Source organism: Hypomesus transpacificus, chromosome 24, assembly GCF_021917145.1.
Source record: "Hypomesus transpacificus isolate Combined female chromosome 24, fHypTra1, whole genome shotgun sequence".
Taxonomy (NCBI): Eukaryota; Metazoa; Chordata; class Actinopteri; order Osmeriformes; family Osmeridae; genus Hypomesus; species Hypomesus transpacificus.
The window spans coordinates 2,973,146-2,993,697 of record NC_061083.1 but is presented as its reverse complement, the minus strand read 5'-3'; the positions used below and the strand labels follow the sequence as shown (position 1 = coordinate 2,993,697).

Here is a 20,552-nt window from a genome sequence, read left to right as displayed (position 1 = left end):
TACACGGGTGATGTTGGGATTGTCAGGGGTAATGTTACAACTCTCTAAAGAGAATATATAAAAAAATAAGGACAAGCAATAGCAGCAAAAGGGGAAAAACATCCTCGCAACAAAGAGTACTAAAAGCTTCATTGCAGGTTTGTTATGACATTGATCCACACAGTATACGAGTCCTGCCTCACAAGAGGGAGGAAAACAAGAGCAGACAGGTGTGTCATGGAAACCGTGAGTAGGGAATCCCGTTCTGGCGGAGAATCCACTCTGAACAGGGGAAGTGGTGCACTCTGGGAAGTGGTGATGCAGAAAGCAGAGAAAGCCCCTGTGACCAGCCTGTCCAGCGCTCCGCCACCTCGCTCCAGGCCCTCCGACACAAACGTCCACGCTCAGGACACACGCGGCTTCCTGTGTTCCCTCCATCTCTCCCCAAACGGCCCTATTCCAGGAAACAAAGGCTTTTTTTTTTTGGTTCCACAGGTTCTCATGTTAAGTAAACATTCCCATTGTCATCCCCGGGGCACATAAAAAAAGTGTTTTGATGGGAGTTCAGGAAGGCCCTTCACTAGGGCTTGGCTCACGCTGTTATCAAACACAGGAAATGTAATTGAGCCCGTTTGATATGGCTAAGGGTGAATCTCGGGTGTGAAAACAAGGACCTTCTCACAGAAGAGGGCAAACACCAGTGCACACATCGCAAACCAAAAGTAGAGAGCTACACACCTGTGTACATGGCACAAAATAACCCAAACATGGAGAGTTCTGAGAAGCGTAGAAAGAGACTTGAAAGTGGATGAGTCTCACCCCGCGTCCCACAGAGGGGGAGAGGGGAGCCACACCAGAGGGGCAGGTGGAAGCTGCCCGCCTGTGATGTGGGATCGAGGACAGGAACTGTGGTGGGGGAGAGATGACGGTAGACGGGCCGGGGGAAAGGGACAGACCCAACCCACACACACGGAACCCTTACGCAAGCCTGCAGACACCCAAGCCGCTGTGAAACCACCAGGAACGGCGGAGATGTTTGAGAGCACCTTAGTCGGGGAGGGCTGGAGGAGGAGGAGGAGGTGGAGGTGGTGGTGGAGGGCAGAAGTCTGGATTCCTGGAATTCCTGGCCCACAAAGGCAGGATGTGTGTGCTGGCCACGGTGCATCGGACGCTGACGGAGGGAGGGCTGATGGGGGGGGCGGAGAGCGTGAGGGGGGGGGGGGGGGGGGGGGGGGGGGGGGGGGGGGGGGGGAGGAGGAGGCGGGCCGTTTGGCAGCCTCCGCAGCTGGCACGGAGCCAGCCATTGTTTGTCAGCCAGACAAACATTTCCAAAAACAGCGAGGTCATCACTGTATTCCGTTCGAGGCCTGCTATTGCATGTCTGCTTTGCCACCAGTCTGAGGTTACACTCCTAGCCTCCTAAAAGGGCTTGATAGCAGGCCGCTCCACATCTCCATGCCTGTGGAGATGTTGATTCTCTTGCCAGCTCTGATTCCTGTAAGCAGCTCAGATTGTGCCAAAACGGGGGGAGGAAATGCAGGAAAAACATATTTGTATCATAGTCATAGACTGGCCCAAGAGGTAAACAGGAACTCTTCAAAATGCTCAGGAACAATTCCTCAACAGGATGCCCAACACTCTTATGTGAAATTAAACAACCCTGTAGCTAAGTACTTTACAATTACTGATCATTTATCAGCCAATGACTGTATCTGTTGTGTAACAGATTGATTGTGGGAGCAGCCACACGTGTCTGTAGGTAAACATCTTCCCAGTGTGGAGCCAGCTGTGTGTATGCCCTGCATCACCCTGACCCTGCCCATGACACCACCTCCAAAGGTCAGGTCACCTCTGGATTCCTCATGATGGTGTCTCCAAAACCTCCTGCAGCACACACACACACACACCCACACACACACACACACACCTACACACACACACACACACACACACACCCACACACACACACACACACCCACACACACACACATACACACACACACACACCTACACACACACACATACACTCTTCATCCCAAATAACTAACCCCTCAAAAGTATCAACAAGTCTTCTTCGAGTATGCTACTGAACTGCGCTGTATTCCTTCACGCCATGCAAGCCACCTGGGCCCGGGCGAGAGGAATGATGTCAGAGGGTGGACGGAGCATCTGGACTCCCATGACAGAGGCCGGGCTGTCTCCCTCCAGCCCAGGTCTCCGCGAGGCCCCCAGGCCGAGGCTGAGAAGATGACCTGTCCTGCTGCAGGTGTGGCTCTCCAGCACCCCCCCCCACCCCCCCCCCCCCCCCCCCCCCCCCCCCCCCCCCCAGGAGAGCTTCATCTGCCCAGACGGGCGGGGGGTGCAGGGGGGTCGTCAGTGGACTCGCATTCCTCCGGCCCACCTAATAGGAGTGATGAAAGCAGACGGAGCGGACCCCCCCAGCACGTCTCCCCGCGGCGCAGCAATAACCCGGCCATTGTGTGTCTGACTGACATGAGCAGGTGGGCCACAGGTAGTGTGTGCGTGGACACGCCCACCGTCTGGGTGAGAGGTATGCCTGTGATAACCCACGGTCACCCCCATGCTGTAACCCTAAACGAATGCTGAATCATCTCATAGTCAATGCACTCCCACACAGGGCCAGGGGTTAGGAATTCTTGCAATGACAGGTATATTACAACCAAACGCAACACTGACAAGAAGGAAAGAGAGAATAGAAAAGACATTATAAGAGAATAGAATTGGAGATAATTTAAGGAAAAAGAGTGAAATACAGCTAGATGAAAGGCCGAGACACCATGGACATAACACATCACCTTGGGTGTCAAGATGCCCTGAATGCCACTAAAGAAACAAACATATTTTCGTCCAACAGGGCAACTACACAAACGGAGCAAAACACGTCTCGCCCTCGTTAGCCAACCAGTTCCAATAGTTACCCTAAATACTTCAAATCAACCTCGAAAGCACCGAGCGAGTCCGCTAATGAGAGGACGGGGGGGGGGGGGCGGCGAGGCAATCAGAGAGCGACGCTGCCTTTCCTTCTGGTGACTCGGAGGTTTCTTAAGCTGCACACTGCATATTAAGTACGCGAAAATAAACAAACTAGCATTTCAAAGAGACTTTAGTGCGGGGGGCTGCCCATGCTGCACTCTGACAGAGAGTGTCCTGTTAGCGGCTCGCTCAGCGGGGGTTGGGCCGTGTGGCACCGTTACACAGTGCCGTCTGTGATTCAGAGGGGAAAATGTTATCGCAGAGAGGTGTAAACAGAAAGGTTCCAGGGTTATCCGACGGGGCTGGTGACACACAAACACATACAGCTCACTGTGACTGGGGGCCGCAATGGGAATATGGAGGGGCGAAGCCCATCATTCACTCCACCGTCGACCGGCGATGGAACGTTCGAGAATACAGGTCAGAGTCTGAGACCTCATGGACATTCGCATTCCATTGACACAGTTCATGGCATTAAACATTCATTTCCTTAGGAGGCCAGATCATGTGTTTGTTCAGAGGCCTGCGCCAGGTACTACAGTAATAACCTATGACAAATATTCAGTGTTAGGACATCTAAAATTAGGGCAAGTTTGTTTGCTCTGACATTCAACTAATTTGAGGTCATTCTCAATCAAAGGACTCTTTATACTCTGGCGAGGTGTGAACTCATTCAGGGCCTTCTGTGGTAAAGTTCGCATAGACAACTTTGATTTCAGGAGCCTAACAGGAGTTCTTGCCGTTGAGAAACATCCCACCGAGCAGACCTGGAGCAAGCACAGACGGAGGGAGGGGAAAGTAGCCTGCGCACGGTGGACCGGATCACGCTTCCCGGCGTGTTCTCCTGTCCATCTCTGCGAAAGGCTCTCCTCGGGTGCACCTGGTAGAGCGGCAGGAAACCTCTGCTTGGGCGAGGCAGAGGTCAGCTGACCTCCTGCTCCTGGGCTCTGGCCCCCGACACCCTGCGTCCGGGAGGGCTGCGACAGCGTAGGCCTGGGACAGGGCGTGGGGCACGCACTGCAGCTGCTGAGGTTAAGGGGTGCCATCAACTATTCCATAAACACAACGAGGCTATAGTGTCATCCCAGCGCGCGTCCCCTTCTGCTGTTTTGGCTCATAGCAGAGGCTGCTTGGCTGGACGGGTTTGATAAACGCCTCAAAATCCAATCACTGTGAATGCAGATGTTTCTTTTGACCGATCTTATAACATGGGAAATCTTTATGATGCCGTTTCCTGTGATGAGAGATTGCACGACTCCACAGTGACACTTGCAGCATGACTAAACCTTTATTTGACAACAACAAAATACATCAAAAGGACATGGGAAAAAAAAAGGATTTTTATGAGGCATTTATTTATCTAACATGGAAGAATGGTTTCGAATGACAGGTGTGGATCTTTGTAAGCTCCATGAAACCATTCTGCAGCTGGGGCCGGCCTTGGAGGTTCGACATGTGGGGTGAGTGTCTCCTCGTCTCTCAGCCGTCTCCACAGGTCTCAGAGCTGACACGGCAGAGCGCTGGGCGGGGCAGGGGGGCCGAGGGCCCGGAGCCCTGGTCCTCTGCGCTTGAGCTCGTCTTCTCTGGAGCCCCGGGATTCAAACCCCCGTCTCCTTCCGTCCCAAACCCAGCCCCCTCCTCTTCTGAACCTGAGGGAAACACGAGAACATGACATGATCCTCCCTTTTCACAATTCACACACCAGGATACATGTATTGAGTTTGAAAATATGGGGCTAACATTTGTTCTCCACAGCTGGATCCTGGAGGACCATGGAGTTTTGGGGAGCGATGCTTCCTCGACTGCTCATGCTCAAATCCCTGAGACCATCAGTATCCAGGGCCTAAGAAACCACAGACAACATGATTCAAATGCACATTTGTTGGGAGATATTATCGAAAGATGCGCGTGTGCGTGGGGCTAGGAGTGTGGGAGACACATACTTGGTCCAGGTTTTGACAGAGGCTGGGGCTGTCGCACAACTTGAGGCCACTGTCGGATAAGTCCGAGAGGTGGTAGGTGGACTCTGGTGGCTCAGGGCCAGCGTGGTTGTAACAAATGCCATCCATGCTGTCCGTACCGCGCCAGAAAGACGGACCTACACACGCGAGCAACGTCAAGCGCATTCCATCATTTTATATTGAGCAGAGCCACCGATTTTTGAGGGTAAACATGTTGAACCTTGTCTGTGAACAGAATGTTGTTTCTTCGGTGTTACCTGTGGACAGAATGCTTTTGGGGTGGTTGTAGACAGGGGTGTTGGGGACAGGGTACAGGCCGAAGCCTTGCGGGCTGTCTGTCATGTCCCCTCTGAGGGGAGCTGGAGCGGGCCTCTCCCTGTTGCAGTAGGCCGGCAGGTTGCGTTTCTTCCACAGATACGTTTGTCTCCTCAACCTCTCCCAGTCAATGTCATCCACCCCGGTCTGAAACGAGAGATCACGAGACGGAGCCCCAAAAAAACCTTAACCGCAGAATCATACCATCCTCAAGCCTAACAACGGGGTAGGCTAGGTCTGTCTGTTTGTGGGAAGCTAAAATCCTATGAGGTCCCAATCACTGTCATTCCCTTCACTCACCGACAGGATATTACCAATGCAAAGTGTGGGCTGCGACAAGCCGCATATACATCTGTGCCGTATATTTGAAAAGTTTGGCAAGTCGAGAGAGTTTACATTCTTTAATACATGTGTTTATCAGCATCTGAGCAGGAATTCCTTCCATTCTGCCAGACCAGGAGCCTGGCTAATCAGGGAGCTACGTGACCACTGGCCAGTCTCTACATGAGATGTTGAAAACACAAAATAAACATGGAGCTATGAAATCCAGTGGAAAAATGTTGCGTGTAATAAGAGCTATCTGGGCCTGCATCTTCCGAACCAATGCCCGGTCTCCCTCTCCCATGACTCTCCCCCCCCCCCCCCACCCTCCCTCCCCTCCCTCCTTCAACAGGTATAGGCAGCCAGCCATGGGTTTTCCCCTGTCACACACACACACGCTTGTTCAAGAGGACCTGACCCCAGGAGGACTGGGAGACATCACGTCTGAGAGAGATGGTCATGTGACTTCAACGGATCTAGCATGGCTCGGGTGAGGAACAACATATTCAGAGGCCAACATATCCACTGGTGGTGAGGGGGGGACGATAACGTATGGTCGAGGGAATGGGTCTTACCTCTGTGTCCAGTTTGAGTTTGTAGACGGGAAGGTTGTGCTGGCTGGTGCTCCTCGGTAGCCTCACGCTGCTGCAGTGAAACACCACGGGCTTGTTCCTCACCAGGAAGGCACCAGAGGCCGCGGGGGTGGAGGGGGGCCGTGGGCTGGGGCCGCGGGGGTTGAGGGGGGCCGTGGGCTGGGGCCGCGGGCTGGGGCCGTGGACAACAGCCCCAGGTTCGTGCTCCTGGGTCAGCTGAGCCACACTGGACTCCTCCCCCTGGCTGTCAGCGTCCGCGTGTGTGTCCGTGGGGTCCACCGAGCCGGAGCCGTCCCTACTGCCTCGTTGAGGCGGCAAAGGCGTGAACCTTACGTGTATCTTCTTCCTCGCACTCTTCCTGTTCTGTAACAGGTCACGGCTCAAGCAGTGCAAACGCAACGTTGCACAAAACATGGTTGATCGTAGAGTTAAAGTGAGAGAGTTCTCACCAAATTGTCGGATTTATTTGATGGGGTGGATGGATGGCAAATGATTTCCTTCATAGCTAAATGAGGAGATTTTGACCTGGACATAGAAAGTGAATACACCATGAGTTATACCACAACAGCATATCACTTTGAATATTCCAAGTGTCTCTTATACAATATACACATCAGCCTAGACAGCAACCAGTAACCTGGTTTGGGGGAGGCACTTTTGGGTGTGCTGTGGAGGTATCCACATCATCAGAGAACATGATTCACTGGAGGTCAACTGGCTGATATTGGCGGTTCTAAGCTGTACACACACACACACACACACACAAACAGCTCTTGTTAGGGTAACATGACTGACTTGGCATCCACTTACAAGTCAACGACTGAGTAAAACCAACCTTGACTTCCTTCTTACGGTTGCTGTCAATCAGGGTAACCGAGTTGAGATCTGGAAAGTGGCCATCCATTCTGCACAGGTGACTAGACATTTAGATACAGACACGAAGGACTATTTCAGATCAAATAAGCCTATATACAAGAATAGTGGAGTCCCCCCCCCCCCCCCTCTCTCTAACCTCTTATTGCTCTTCCTCTGCAGGATCTGGGACTGACAAGACAAGAGAGGACTGGCAGGAACATCTTCCTTGCTATCGGCCTCAGAGACCAGCTTGACCTGAGGATGCTTTCTGCGTTGAGCCCACTCAGACACATTCACCACGCTGAGGGTGGGGAACCCTCCCACGGAGGAAACTGAAAGATCCGATTGGTCAAACGGCTTCCATGTGGACTCAATGGTGCACGGGAATTGTGTTATTGATGATGATGCGAAAGAGGCAGCGCTGCCTACCCTCGACTGCAGGCCTGCCCTTGTCTGATGTTTGGGACCTTAGCTGGCGATGGATTCCCCTGCCGATACGGTGCTCTGTTTCCCAGCAGCAAGGGTGAGGACACATAGCCCCAAAACAGTGCGCCTCATCGAGACCCTCGCTGGGAACGATGTACATTTCAGGTGGAGTCCACCTGGATGTGCAACGCGAAATCATTACAACAGTGCCGATCCGTATAGCGATCTAAGTCTCAGTATCCTACTGTTAACCTCTTAACAATCCTGTCAATTTTGCTTAAAACACTTAAATAAAGCATACCCAAAGCTGTTCTTGAATAATTTGGAGTGCATGCATGGTTGTGGTTGTGGTCAGAATCCCTCAAAGTGCTACTGGTTTTGACTAATAGAAGCTTGAACACTGAAATAGTTTCGCATACAGATGCCTGTAGATGCTTTTAGGTGGGAGGTATTAGCTGGAAGACACAATGGGACAGTTTGAAGACTTCCCTAATCCAAGTCAAAAGTAGGCCTAGAATACAATACCACAACAAATTAATATTTTACACGTTTTTCTAAGAGTACATCCAGGTGTAGGGTTCCCCTAAACCTGTATATGGCCTTCATCATGTCATTGGCTTTACGTCAGAAAGTTAATTTGCGAAACAAATTGACATGGACATGGAAGCTCCTATTGGGTCAAATCGGCAGTCAATCGAAAGGTCAAAGTGCAGTGGCCATTTTGACCCCAAGAACAATTCTGAAAGGAGCTGATTGATGCAACAAGAGTTCACTCGAATTATGGATGTAGTACATCGTTTTGGACTAAATACTTTACTTGGTTGGATAGTTTGGACCTTTGGGAATGTTGCTGACCTTGTTGGGATGTTTTGCACGACTGGACAACTCTGAGCCTTGTCAAGTAAGGAATCTTTGATTTGTATTCTAACACGTTTCTGGTCGGACAAAGATGTTGATTGTACCTGCTTGTACCTGTTGTGACTCGATCTTGAAATGGTTGACAACAATAGAATCACAAGAATCTATCTTTCCAACTTTATGCCAGTGTAGCAGTCAAAAAATATTTTTGGGGGTGGGGGGTGATTGGGAGGGTGTGCGATTTCCGGCCCGTGGAGCTCAATGTTTTCCTATCTTTGACATTGCATTTCAAAACAACAACTCTTGCCAAGTGTGACTAGCAGCCAATGCGTGTTTAGGAATCACTCTCTTGAGCATGATGAGCACTAGACTACTGTAACTGCTGAACTATACTGTAGACAAATGGAGCTTTTCAGTCACACACCTCTACTGTATTTAAAGTTAACTCTAACTCTAACAGATAATTAGCGTACCCTACCGTACAAAAAGCCTTGTATGTGATGAAAGCCAGGTTTCCAAATGGAAAGCAGATAGCCTAGTCTGTGAGAAGATGAAAAAACAAAGCACGATCGCTACTAATCAGAACCATAACAATTCAAAGTTTCGGAGTTTGTGTTGCTTAGTAACTGAGAAACTTTTATTGATCTTGGTCGCCACCTGCTGGTAATGATGAGGGACCATCATAAACAGCCATGCTGTTGGAAAGCAGCTTTGAAGCTGACCTGGTCCTCGGGACAGGTGAGTCCTCTTCCATGTCCCAGTCAGAATGACTTCATGTTATGTGACAATAGTGTAAACAGCATATACATGAATCAGAATGAGCTTTATTCGCCATGTGAGTTTACACAAACAAGGAATTCACTGTTGCAGCCAGGTGCATACGATAAACACAATAATCTTAACTTTAAAAGTAGAAAAAACAGTCTCAGAAATATACAGTATAAGATGTAAAAATGTATATATAGATCAGTGCAATATGACAGGTAAATAGTGCAATGAGGTGATAGATAAATGAAAACATTAATCCACTGTCTGTGAATGTCTGCGTTCAGAAATCTGGGCCCGAAATCTAAGAGGATGGAATGGGGAAAGCTTACAGATCTGAAACTTTTTTAGGAAGGTCAGTGAAGTCAGACTCCAGGGAGTTGAACCCAAACCCACAATTTACATGGTACACATTCTTTAAGGACAGAGTACAAGTACCAATATATTTTTTCTGGTACTCGCCGATACCAATACATTTATTAATTAATTAATTTTTCGGTGATGTGGTAGTTTTCCAAGCACAACACAGTGAGACTAATGAAAGTAGGACAGCTTCTTTATTATTACTCGAATGTAAAAAAGTATTATTTTTATGTGCTTATCACAAATGTTGATCACGTGAGGTATCGGTCTTTGGTATCGGGGGTATTTTCACGAGTACATGAGCTTGGTATCGGGCCCAATACTGATATCAGTGCATCCCTAGTTCATTGTTTACAAATGTATCGAGTCAGTGATGTGAAAAGCTATAGAACATAGGACACATTTTATGAATCTGAGAATCACAGAAAGAACAATTTATTTTCATGAATGAACTTTGGTTATCAAAAATTTGTAAAATGTATGTTCTCGAAGCAGCAAACATATTAGCAACACACAACCTAATATCATTGATACACAACATGAAAAATATTTATTCATCTAAGTTAAATTAACATTCTTGCTACAGTAGCTTTACAAATTCTATAACATAATTGGAGTTATTTTAAGGCTATAAATCACAGGAATTGACCATTTAGGAGATGCAATTGTTTCCAATGCAAAAGGCCTGCTTTCAAGACTTCAAGATTCCAAAAGGTTTTATCCAGGCTACTGCACTTGTTCCCCCCTGCGTTGTTCCGCCCTACCCACCACATTACACCCCTTTCTAAGAGCAGCTTTGAAAGCAGTCAATCAGGCCATCGCTCTCTCTCCCAGGTCGATGAAGCAGTACCCTTGTCCGTCTGAGTGTGTTCACCCTGGTGTGTTCACCCTGTGCCCTTGAAGAAATGGTCTTCTATGAAAAGCAAAGTCGCAAGGGGGGGGGGGGGGGGAGTGGTGTCCTTAAGACTAGTGAGACTTCTTCTCTCAACCCACGGGTGCTCAGCCAAGCCAGTCCAGATCATCCTCTTCATCACCAAACAGTGGGGCTGGAGGAGGGCGACCCTTCAAGCTCTGTAGGCAAAAAGACCAAAGTGAACCTCAAGCAGCTTTCACGTGGTTACATCTCAAAAGCATTGTGACAGATGGCGGGCGTAACAAGGTATGTCGACAGTAGGCCGTGTGGCAGACAGACTCAAGTGACAAAACAGGGGAGGGGGGGGGGGGGAGTGAGACGGCGTGCTGTGTTCTGAGAGCCCGGGGGCCCACGGCGCCTCCACAGGCCCTTCTCCTCACCAGCTCATCCTCCTCCTCATCCTCAGTGGGGGGTGGTGGGGGTTTGGTGGGGGCAGTGCTCGGGAAAAATGGCTCCTCTCCATTTTCCTCCCCTACTCCCTCAGTCAGACTGAGAGAATAGCACAGCACACATGAGTGGAAGGACATAGGCAGAGAGAGAGAGAGAGAGAGAGGCAGAGTGAGAGAGAGGCAGAGTGAGAGAGAGGCGGAGTGAGAGAGAGGCAGAGTGAGAGAGAGGCAGAGAGAGAGAGAGGCAGAGAGAGAGAGAGGCAGAGAGAGAGAGAGGCAGAGAGAGAGAGGCAGAGAGAGAGAGACATAGGAAGGCGAGGACAGACAGATGGCAAAGAGAAAGAGAGGATTTGCAGGGGTTCATGCATATTAGCAAGGGACAACAGACTTATTACAGACATGGATTCGACCCCCCATGGTGTCCGTTGGGGTACTCACCTCGTGACTTTGTCTGGACTGTCCAGCTGAGGGTTGGGTGGAGGGGGGGGCTGTGTTGGAGGACCTTTAAGGATGGGCGTTGCCAGCGGGTCCCCTAGAGGGTCTTCAATGCTCACACTGGGGGTTTTGGGCTCCTGGCTGGTTACATCTCCCTCAGTCCGGGCTGGATGTTCTCCCTCAGAAGGTCGATTTTCCGGAGACTTCCTGCCGGCTGACTCGGGACACTGCATTGTATCCTCCGCCTGTGGTTTTGAAGAGGGTGCTGGAGGCTTCTCTTCCGGTTCCGGCTGGATCTCAGGCACCTGCGCCTTCTCTACTCGTGGCTCTGATTGGCTGCGTGTCTGGGGCTCCGCCGCTATTGGCTCCTGTGCGTGTGGCGCCGCCTCCTGCCGGACGGTGGTCTGCAGACCCGAGGCTTCCCCTCGCTCCTCTGGTGCTTTGCTCCTCTGCGCCGCCTCAGGCTCGCTCCTCTGCGCCGCCTCAGGCTCGCTCCTCTGCCCTGCCTCAGGCTCGCTCCTCTGCGCTGCCTCAGGCTCGCTCCTCTGCTCCTCCTCCTTCTCTTCTGCTTCCGGCTCCTTCTTCCCGTTCACGACGGGTGGGGGTCTCTCCTTGTCGTCACGCCTCACATCCTCGTCACCTCCCTCCTCCCCCTCCTCTCCCTCCTTCTCTCCCTCCTGCTCTCCCTGTTCTTCTGCCTCATTCGGGTGAGATGAGGGCCTCTCCGTGCTATTCAGCAGCTGCAGGGTCACATTCTGTAAACAATTCGACGTTTGTTCACAATGAAGCTCCATGTAAAGTAGATATCTCTTTATAAAGATATATACATTTTCAGCACTGCTTTATTAACCTTGATATATTTCAATGCAGCTATTACGAAGCACGGGTGAGGCCATGCTCTACCTTGATGGTGTTGACGATCACCCCCAGCACAGAGCTGCCCGTGTAGCTATCGTTCAGGTCAAACTCCCCCCGCAGGGAGTGGAAAACACCGTTCATCACACGCTTCACCTGCACACACACACGTCAGCCAGCTTCACTTTATCAGTGACATTCTAAAATACGTCAGGTCAAATGTGTCAAAGTGTGTGTGTGTGTGACATACCTCTCCAGCTGTGTCTGCTTGGCCCTGCTCCGCAAGCCTCCTCTCCAGCTCGGCCTCTCTCTCCTCCGCGTTCCGTCTCCCTGCCGCCGACCGCTCTTCTAACGCCGCATACTGAGAGACACGAACACAGAGCGAGTGAGGGAGGAAAAGTGTGTGTGTGTGCGCGCGCCTGGCACACTTGTGTGCCGTCTGTGCATTCCTCGCGAAAACAAAGCAGCCAAAAATGGGACACGTGTGAAGTGTGTCGATGGAAAGCCGTGCGTACCTTCAGCCGGAGGGCCTGCAGCTCCTCGCTCTGCCCCTGCTGCTGCAGGGAGTTCTGCTCCCCAGCTCTCACCTGCTTCATGGCTGTGAACTGTTGGGAGAAGGGCGAGCCAGTCAGGGATCCCCCACCACTGATCGACGAATCAACAGCACTAGACGTAACCACCCTGCCTCGCTCTCACGCACGTCGTCACGTGGTTTTAGGACCACTGACGACGACCCCCCCCACCCCGCCTAAGCATGCGAGCAACGTCATACACGGCGTTAGCTAATCTCTTAAAAGCAGAAGCGCTGCACGTTGGTGCGGGGGGGGGGGGTCCTATGAGGAGGTGTCAGGGGTGTGGTGGGCGGGGCTGGGGGACCTTGTCCTGCAGCTGGGCCAGCCGGAGGTCCAGGGCGTCTCTCTGCTCCGTCAGCTCGGCCACGTCGCGGGCCTGCTGCTCCCGGGCTGAGGCCAGCGCCCGCTCGCTCTTCCCCCGCCACTCCTCCTCCAGCTCAGCCTGCAGCTGGTTGAGCTGGAACACGCAAAAAGATCCGTTTAATGTTATTAAAACAACATTAACAAAATATATATCTATATAATTAATTACGTTAGGGTGTAAGGGTGTACGTTTCGCCTCAGGGATCAATCCAGCCCTGTGTGTCCATCCAGTCCCCCAGTCCCTACCTGCTCAGAGGCGGCCTGGTCCGTGCTGGTCCTGGCCTTACGCAGCTGCGCCCTCAGGGAGTCCATCTCCTGCTGGCTGCTCCTCCTCAGCTCCTCCAGCTCCTCGTCACACCTCTGCCTCTCCGCCTGCCACTTCCTCTTCCTGTCCGACAGCGTCTGAGGGAAAGGAAGGCGGCACGCTATTGGTTGTTGCCGGCCCTTTTGGCCTCATTATTGGGCAGTGTCCAAACCCTAATAATAACCCTAACCCACTGAGGCAGGGCTCCACTCACTCTTTCCAGACTTTCTTTGTCCGTTTTCAGGTCCTGGACCTCCTCGTCAATGTTGTTCATCTTGAGCTCCATCTCTCGACGCTTCTGTTTCTCTGTGCGGTACTGGGCCTGGGCTCGTTCTGCGGCCTCCTTCAGCTCTGAGGACACACACACACACACACACACGCATGACTCTCCCTCGCTGCTCCTACTGGGTAACCCTCTCACATGTCCAGCATACATATTTCCGTCACGTGCGGTCAGGAGGTTCCCAACCTTCCAGCTGGCTCTCCAGGGAGGAGATCCGCACGCAGTGCCCCTCGCCGTCCACCAGGGCGGCGGCGAGCTTGCTCTGCAGCTCGGACGCCCTCTGCTGGTGGGAGGTGGCTTCCAGCTGCAGCTGGGCCACGCGTGCTGTAGACGTGGCCAGCTCTTCTGTCAGGTGGACCTGAGAGACAGAGAGACAGACAGAGACAGAGAGAGAGAGAGGTACACTGGGGTAAGAGTCGGCCAAACGTCTACTGACTGGCCAGACAGAGAGAGAGAGACAGTTACACTTTGATGCTGAAGGGCTGTCTGCATGTGATGAAGTGGGTGGGTTACATGGAGTTAAGCAGCAAGACCCTGTGGGAGGAACAGACGGATGGCTGACAAAAGAAGAAGAAGAAGAAGAGAAATGGGGAAACCAAACCAAAAGTCAGTGAAGCGAAGAGCTGGTAACGGTGGTGGTGGGAGGGGGTGGCAAAGGGGGTGGTGCTAGAGAGCAAACAGCCTCACCTGGCCCGCGCTCAGGTCCTGAGGCAGTGCATGCTGGGAAGAGAAAGCAGTCACTACTAAAAAAGGTCCTCGGGCCACCAGATACAGCCAGCACAACCAGCCAGCACAACCAGCCAGCAGCCAGTCACTCAGAGACCAAGGCGGTTAATACCAGCAGAGAGATAGCTCAGCGCGCCAGGCGTGTCACTTATACCAAACCGGGGAGCGGTTTCTGTCCGAGCAGCTTCACCAGAACCTGACTGCGAGACAACTGGGACGGGCGCATCTGAAGGGGAATCTGCTCTCGACGGGAACGTCCGAAAAGCACAGACAATAGCACAGAGAGGGAGAGTAGCGGTGGGGTTTGAGATTACCTTGTCCTGCTCGGCCTGTAGCACACGGGCCTGGTTCTGCTCACTGGAGCTCTTCAGGGAGTCGTTCCTCTGCTCCATCAGCAGGTTGCTCTGCTCCATGTACCTGGACGACAGCGGAAGGTTCCGTCACGCGCCTTGACGCACGGTCACAGGGCCGGGGGGGGGGGGGGGGGGGGGGGGGGGGAGGAGAGAGGGGCTGGGTTCAGGGGGGCTCACCTCTGGTTTTGGTTGATCAGCTCGCCGATCTTCTTGTTCTGCTCCTCCACGCGGGAGCTCTTCTCAAACACCTCCGTCTTCAGACACTCGTTCTCCTGCGGAGGCAGAGGAACGTCAGAGGAACGTCAGAGGAACGTCAGAGGAACGTCAGAGAGCTAGAACCCGGGATGACTGAGGAAAGGGGGGGGGGGAGGGATGAGGCACCTGGATGATCCTCTGGATGTTGTGCATGATCATGGAGGTCTCCATGGACATGTTGGGCAGAGGGTGTCCTCCGTGCTTCTGAATACTGTCCATCTGTCGAGACAAGAGAGAAGGCCGGGTTAAATAAACGACGCTCTTCCTGAAAAGCGTTGAAACATCCGCCCTGCCACATTCACGCTGACCTTGGAAGCCAACTGGTCCACTTTGTCTGCCACTTTCCCCACAGCCAATCGGATTTCCGTGTTGTGCTGCCGAGCCTCAGTCATCAAAAAGGAAGTGACGTCACCAGTGCCTGGCGACCCCATTCCCCAACAAAAAAAGATTAATACTAACAATCCACATTTTATCATTTGCAGTGACGTTTGCTTTAGTACAGTAGCGTTACCCATAAATGGCACCGTCTGTGCGGGGTACATCTGTCCCATTGGCTGGAGTTGGGAGGGCGCCACCGACGTCTGGGCGTAGGCGTAAGGCTGAAATAAACAAAATGGCGGCTGCTTTAGAAACCCGTTACACAACACATGTGGGGGTCGTTCTGTTGCTCTAAGGCAGTGGTCCTCAGGGACCCCCTGTCCTGCATGTTTTAGATGTTTCCCCGCTCCAGCACACCTGATTCGAATGAATGGGTCGTTATCTAGTTATGCGGAAGCCTGCTAACGACCCATTCATTTGAATCAGGTGTGTTGGAGCGGGGAAACATCTAAAACATGCAGGACAGGCGGGTACCTGAGGACCAGGGTTGAGAGCCACTGCTCTAAGGAACCGGCTCGGCATGTTCTCCCCACCTGAAAGGCGTGGGCGGAGCCCGGCATCACAGCCTGGGGGGCGGCCGTCGTCATGGCGACGGGGACCAAGGCGGAGGGCTGGGGCGCGTGCGGGTGAGAGAGCGCTGTGGACAGACATCCACACACCATCAGAAAACCGTCAGAAAAACAGAGATCCACCTCCCTTCCGGGAGTTCTGGAGCAACGACGCCAGCGGGGGGGGGCTTGAGTGCGGAAGCCCACCTTGAGCCGAGGCGTGGGGGGCTGTGCTGATCTGGACGGGGGAGGGGGTGGACAGGCGTTCCTTCGCCCTGGAAACACTGGGGTCCTGGGGGGAGGGGACGACAGAGGCATTCGAATGGGGAACGTCTCAAACATCTGGCTTGCAAGGACTACGCGTGTGACTGGCTCTCACCTCCATCTCTGAGTCGCTGGAGTCTGGCTGGGAGGCCATGGCCCCCGTCAGGAAAGGCAGCATGGGCTGGCCCATCTTGGCCATGCGGGAGATGAGCTTGGCTTTGGTGGCATCGGGGTTCTGGAGCCAGGAGCAGACAGGGCAGAGCATACATCAGCCAGTTACACCCTCTATGCAGACACTTTAGGAGGAATTTGTGGAAAATACACTCACTGTCAGCTGCTCACTGAGTGAGTTGGATTTTGAACGCAGTGGTGGTTCCCTGAGAGAGAGAGAGAGAGAGAGAGAGAGAGAGAGAGAGAGAGAGACTCAGGATGTCAACAACAAAAAAAGCCATTAGGTGTCATTCTGACGACAATAAGGAGGATGTGTTTTGGGTGTTGCTCTGGAAAGCCTGTCCTGAATGCCCCCTACCCGGGTCTTCCAGGGCCTGTGGGTGGGGGGTCAGGGCCCAGGTTCTCCACACTGGGGGCAGGAGAGGGGGCAGGGGAGGGGGCAGCAGAGTCCCTGGAGCCTGCGCTGTCCCTAGCCAGCTTCACCTGGGGGCCACACACGGGCAGAGAGGGAGTACACTTATACAGTCGTGTTCACCACAAGACATGGGACTCCTCCGTGTGATTGGACGTGGCTGGGTTTTACCCGACGAAGCTCCGCCTCGAAGATCAGCGTGCTGTCTGCCGGGATGCGATTGGCTACTCCTTGGGAGCCGTAGCCCAGACTCGACGGGATCACCATGAGACGGCGGCCTGACTTCCTCATTCCCAGCATGCCCTCCTCCCAGCCCTGGCACACAGAGGCAGAGAGCAGTGATGTGAAAAATGTCTCAGAACAGAGCGCTTCTGCTGCTCTCCCTAGGCAGGTCATAGGGTGACTCCATTTCCCATCATGCCTCTGGATCGAGACGACTCACCTTGATGACTTTGCCGGCTCCAAGCTTCAGCCGTAACAGTTTGTCTTTGTTCAGGTTGGAGTCGAACATCTGAAAACAATGTTTAACAAGAACGTTACGCAAACGTCGACGCATCCGACGACACAAGGAGGTAAAACAACACGGCGGCGACCTCCAATGGTGAATCCAGCCTCGGTGACTAACCTGTCCGATGGTGTGGTTCTGCAGGAGCCAGCCTGTGTATGCCACCTCCAGAGAGTCCCCATTCTCCACCCCCTGGCCCTCCCCCAGACACAAGTCCTGCCCCACCACCACATCCAGGGAGGGGGCACTGTTCACTTTGGCTAAACACACCTTCAACAACCCAAAAGACATGCGGACAGTTAGAGGCGCCCCACAGCGTCAGATTAAGGATCCATGTCGTTCTGTACATACAGTTTGAAGTCTGTAGAAAAACGTACATGAACGTATATTAAATCACGATATAAAAAGAAAGCTCAACGCCACTTCTGCTGATGATATCGATCGTCACCTCTTTACAGAAGTCCGTGGCTGCCTTCTCAGTCTCGAACATCAGGGACCAATTCTGGCGCTGGTCGTCGTAAAACGTGCAGTAGTTGCTCGGCTGCACCTGTGGGAGACAGCAGGAGGGGTGAGACGGTGGGCAAGGAGCCGTCCGGCCCATCCAAGGGGCTCGCTCTGCACCGTCCCAACACCCGACTCACCGTGAACACGAACCCCACGTGAATCTTGGCCGCTGTGACTTGTTTCTGCTGACTCGCGTACAGCAAGAGCTTGTACTGAAAACCAGAGAAGACGACCAGCTCACGTCATGCAACCGAGAGCAAAGCTGAGACACTCGACCGGTCGACGGCATTGTAGAAATAAAAGTTCTCTAAAAAGAGTTTCAACCTCTTTTGTTGTGTGGTTGCCCAGAACAGCAGCTCCTAACTTCCCTTGCTTTGCATACTGTCCATTGAGACTGGGAAAAGATGGATTGGAAATGAATGAAACCCTTTCACGCCGCACAACGTATTTTTGTGTCGCGTGCATGAGGATACGCGTACTTACTAGCGGATAGAAGATACTCACTATTTAAACGCATGAGTGGCTGTGGCCTGTAACACGGCAGGGGCTCCAGGTGGGGGGGAGGGCTTCTGGCCGGGCGGACCTGAAAAACAGACGGCAAAAGACGCACGCATTGACAGTCTTATGCTAATTATAACTCTCAACCCTTTTTTTAATTATTTTTGTCATTTTTTTTTTAATCATTTCTGATCTCCCCTTACCTGGATTGGAGGTTTTCCTGGGCTGTTTGGGGGCAGTGTACTGGAAGGATTCATTGCCCTGACTTGCTGCTTGGTCCAATCCAAACAGAGAGGCTAATTTGGCCCTGGAAAAGGACAACGTATGTGAGGGGATTGACCTGGAAGCCCTAATGGTGAAGGAAATCTAATCTACATGACCACATCAATAAATCAGAGAGGCCTACTACTGCAAGTTCCAAAGGGAATTGACGAGAAACAGAGCAGTAAACGACTTAGGGTACCGCTTGAAATCTAGGCTGGCTTACTGCGACTGACTGGGAAAAGACTGTAGCGTTGCAGAACATGGCAGACAGAACAAAGCTAGCATTTAGTGCACTTTGCACACCCACACAGCACAAGTGCCACAGCCACACACGAGAGAAAAAGCTGCCAGTATGAGCCGCTTTCACCTTAAAGAGTTCAAGGATTTCCGAATGCTAAGGAAGTGACACCGAACCAGGCGGTGACCCGAGCTTACACGGTGTGTTAAAAAGTCAAACAGCCTGTTTCTCAGAAACCTCAACAGCGCTCAGTCCTTTCTGAACAGCTCCCAACCACGACGCGGTTGTTTTGCACCGCGTTACACATTCAAACGGGGGAGACTAAAACCACATCTTGCGGGTCCATACTGACCCCTGAATCTCCCTCCACAGGTACTCATTGTCCCTGAGGGCTGTCATGCTGAAGCTTCTGGATGCCCTGTCTGGAGGTGAGGTAGGCTGCTGTAGAGGCGCCTGGCAAAACGTAGACAGACGTAAAAGCCAAACAGGCTTGCACAATGCACCCTGATGTTACAGCTCTAAAAGACGGCCTCTGCTCGCTCTCTCTCGCTCCCCCCCCCCCCCCCCCTCTCTCTCTCTCTCTCTCCAATGCCTTGGTCTTCAGTGCAGTCGCACCTTCATGGGAGATATGACACCACCACACTGGAAGAGCAGTGGTGGTGCTGCTGCCTACTGTACGCAGCCTTCAGTCCTGAGTGAGCAGAACGGAGCTGTGTTGAGCAGCCCTCGCCCTACACCCCTAACTAGCAGCATGTGAAAGGAATTAGGGACCACAGCGCTGCTGCCCTGCCCTGCCCCCCCCCCCCCCCCCCTCACCACTTAGTTCCACCCATCCTTTCAGCCCTCCTGTACGTGACTCACTTTTCTTTCCTTCCAAATCATATTAGGGCCATTACACCTCGAGTTCGCAGATAACGTTAGGAAAGCCATCACAACACTGCTGCCAATCAACTTCGTTACTGAACATCACAGTTAAAAAAAAAAGAACCATTACCACAATAAGGACCCACCCTGTGACTAAATCAGACCCAAGCCAACAATACAGTACAAAAAAGTGATTTTACGTAGAAGCAACTCAGTTGTATGACTTCAAGAATTTCCTCAGCTAGCTAGCTAGTAGCTACAGTAGCTGTGCTGCATTGCACTTTAAACAAATTAAAATATGGAGGCATACGACCTGATCATGGGCGTACCTGCGTCTCGGGTTACACTTAATTTACAAAGCCTAAAGCAAGTTACTTTAAAGTTTAAAAGTGCTGTATACAATGTAGGTTTGCTGGCTAGCTGTCTTTGTACTGATTGGCTAACGTTAGCACGCTAGGAGGACTGGCTAACTTACGATCTGGAAAAGGAACAACTCACCCTCCTGTAGGCGACAAGAAATCTCCATCCTCATCGTCAGCTGCAAACATTTCTTTGCGATGAGTAGAGTTCCGTTACCACTGTTGTAAGGCAAAAATGTGCCTGTGTAACAATGGTAAGACAGTGGCTTTCCTTTTGAAAACACTTAGCCAAAGGCTCAAACTGTGTATTCCTCTTCCTGTTTCTCGTGAACTCAGCTGACATATCACCTGATCCTTTGCGTTCGAAGGCAACAGATTTATCCACTGTCCTCTCCTCTTCACTTTCTGACAGCGGATCTGGAGTCAGCTTATCCGACTCAAATAAACTTGAAGCCATATAAAAGTGAACTCAGATCGGCACTAGAGTCTGAAGTATCGTTGCAGTACGCAGAAAATACCACTAGAGTGAACTGTAATATCAGTTTTGAAGCCCTTATTATCTCGACGTTGCACTACCTACAATTTCTACTTGTCTGAACATTTGTGCTGGTTTAAAGAATGTACCGTGTAACTTTAAGATAATGTATTTGTCAATTATAAATTGCTGTC

General features: G+C 51.9%; 2 protein-coding genes across 3 annotated transcripts; both read right to left on the bottom strand.

The window, feature by feature from the left end:
* Positions 1-4,420: 4,420 nt before the first annotated feature.
* Positions 4,421-7,643, bottom strand: LOC124486661. Its single transcript, XM_047048409.1, has 10 exons — positions 7,448-7,643; positions 7,176-7,350; positions 6,999-7,080; positions 6,801-6,901; positions 6,613-6,688; positions 6,146-6,526; positions 5,192-5,396; positions 4,917-5,071; positions 4,714-4,816; positions 4,421-4,622 (listed from the first exon to the last, which is right to left on the bottom strand). Exons 1-10 carry the CDS (start codon positions 7,641-7,643, stop codon positions 4,453-4,455), a joined length of 1,644 nt encoding a protein of 547 aa, XP_046904365.1. The 3' UTR covers positions 4,421-4,452.
* A 2,206-nt stretch (positions 7,644-9,849) lies between these two features.
* On the bottom strand, positions 9,850-20,233 carry fkbp15b (FKBP prolyl isomerase family member 15b). 2 transcript variants are annotated; one of them, XM_047048405.1, is made up of 29 exons: positions 20,023-20,233; positions 18,362-18,465; positions 18,165-18,243; positions 17,985-18,054; positions 17,798-17,872; positions 17,605-17,703; positions 17,277-17,426; positions 17,094-17,162; positions 16,823-16,966; positions 16,598-16,722; positions 16,397-16,445; positions 16,184-16,303; positions 16,012-16,096; positions 15,790-15,893; positions 15,390-15,477; positions 15,187-15,296; positions 15,005-15,097; positions 14,801-14,895; positions 14,585-14,687; positions 13,731-13,902; positions 13,476-13,612; positions 13,204-13,359; positions 12,899-13,051; positions 12,538-12,627; positions 12,273-12,383; positions 12,071-12,178; positions 11,171-11,922; positions 10,724-10,832; positions 9,850-10,501 (listed from the first exon to the last, which is right to left on the bottom strand). In XM_047048405.1, the coding sequence occupies exons 1-29, from the start codon at positions 20,070-20,072 to the stop codon at positions 10,430-10,432; spliced, it is 3,672 nt and encodes a 1,223-aa protein (XP_046904361.1). In that variant the 5' UTR covers positions 20,073-20,233; the 3' UTR covers positions 9,850-10,429. The 2 variants fall into 2 exon arrangements, with proteins under 2 accessions (XP_046904361.1, XP_046904362.1); XM_047048406.1 differs by lacking the exon at positions 10,724-10,832.
* Between the last annotated feature and the right edge of the window lie 319 nt (positions 20,234-20,552).

Excerpts from the sequence above, each read along its gene's own strand:
- LOC124486661 (XM_047048409.1), bottom strand. The coding sequence starts at position 7,643 with ATGATTTCGCGTTGCACATCCAGGTGGACTCCACCTGAAATGTACATC. Across the intron at positions 7,351-7,447 it reads GGGCAGGCCTGCAGTCGAGG|TTTCCTCCGTGGGAGGGTTC; the intron begins GTAGGCAGCGCT and ends CGGATCTTTCAG. Across the intron at positions 5,397-6,145 it reads AACTCAAACTGGACACAGAG|ACCGGGGTGGATGACATTGA; the intron begins GTAAGACCCATT and ends CTCTCGTTTCAG.
- fkbp15b (XM_047048405.1), bottom strand. The coding sequence starts at position 20,072 with ATGTTTGCAGCTGACGATGAGGATGGAGATTTCTTGTCGCCTACAGGA. Across the intron at positions 17,427-17,604 it reads CCACGGACTTCTGTAAAGAG|GTGTGTTTAGCCAAAGTGAA; the intron begins GTGACGATCGAT and ends GGGTTGTTGAAG. Across the intron at positions 10,502-10,723 it reads ATGAGGAGGAGGATGAGCTG|AGCTTGAAGGGTCGCCCTCC; the intron begins GTGAGGAGAAGG and ends TTTTGCCTACAG.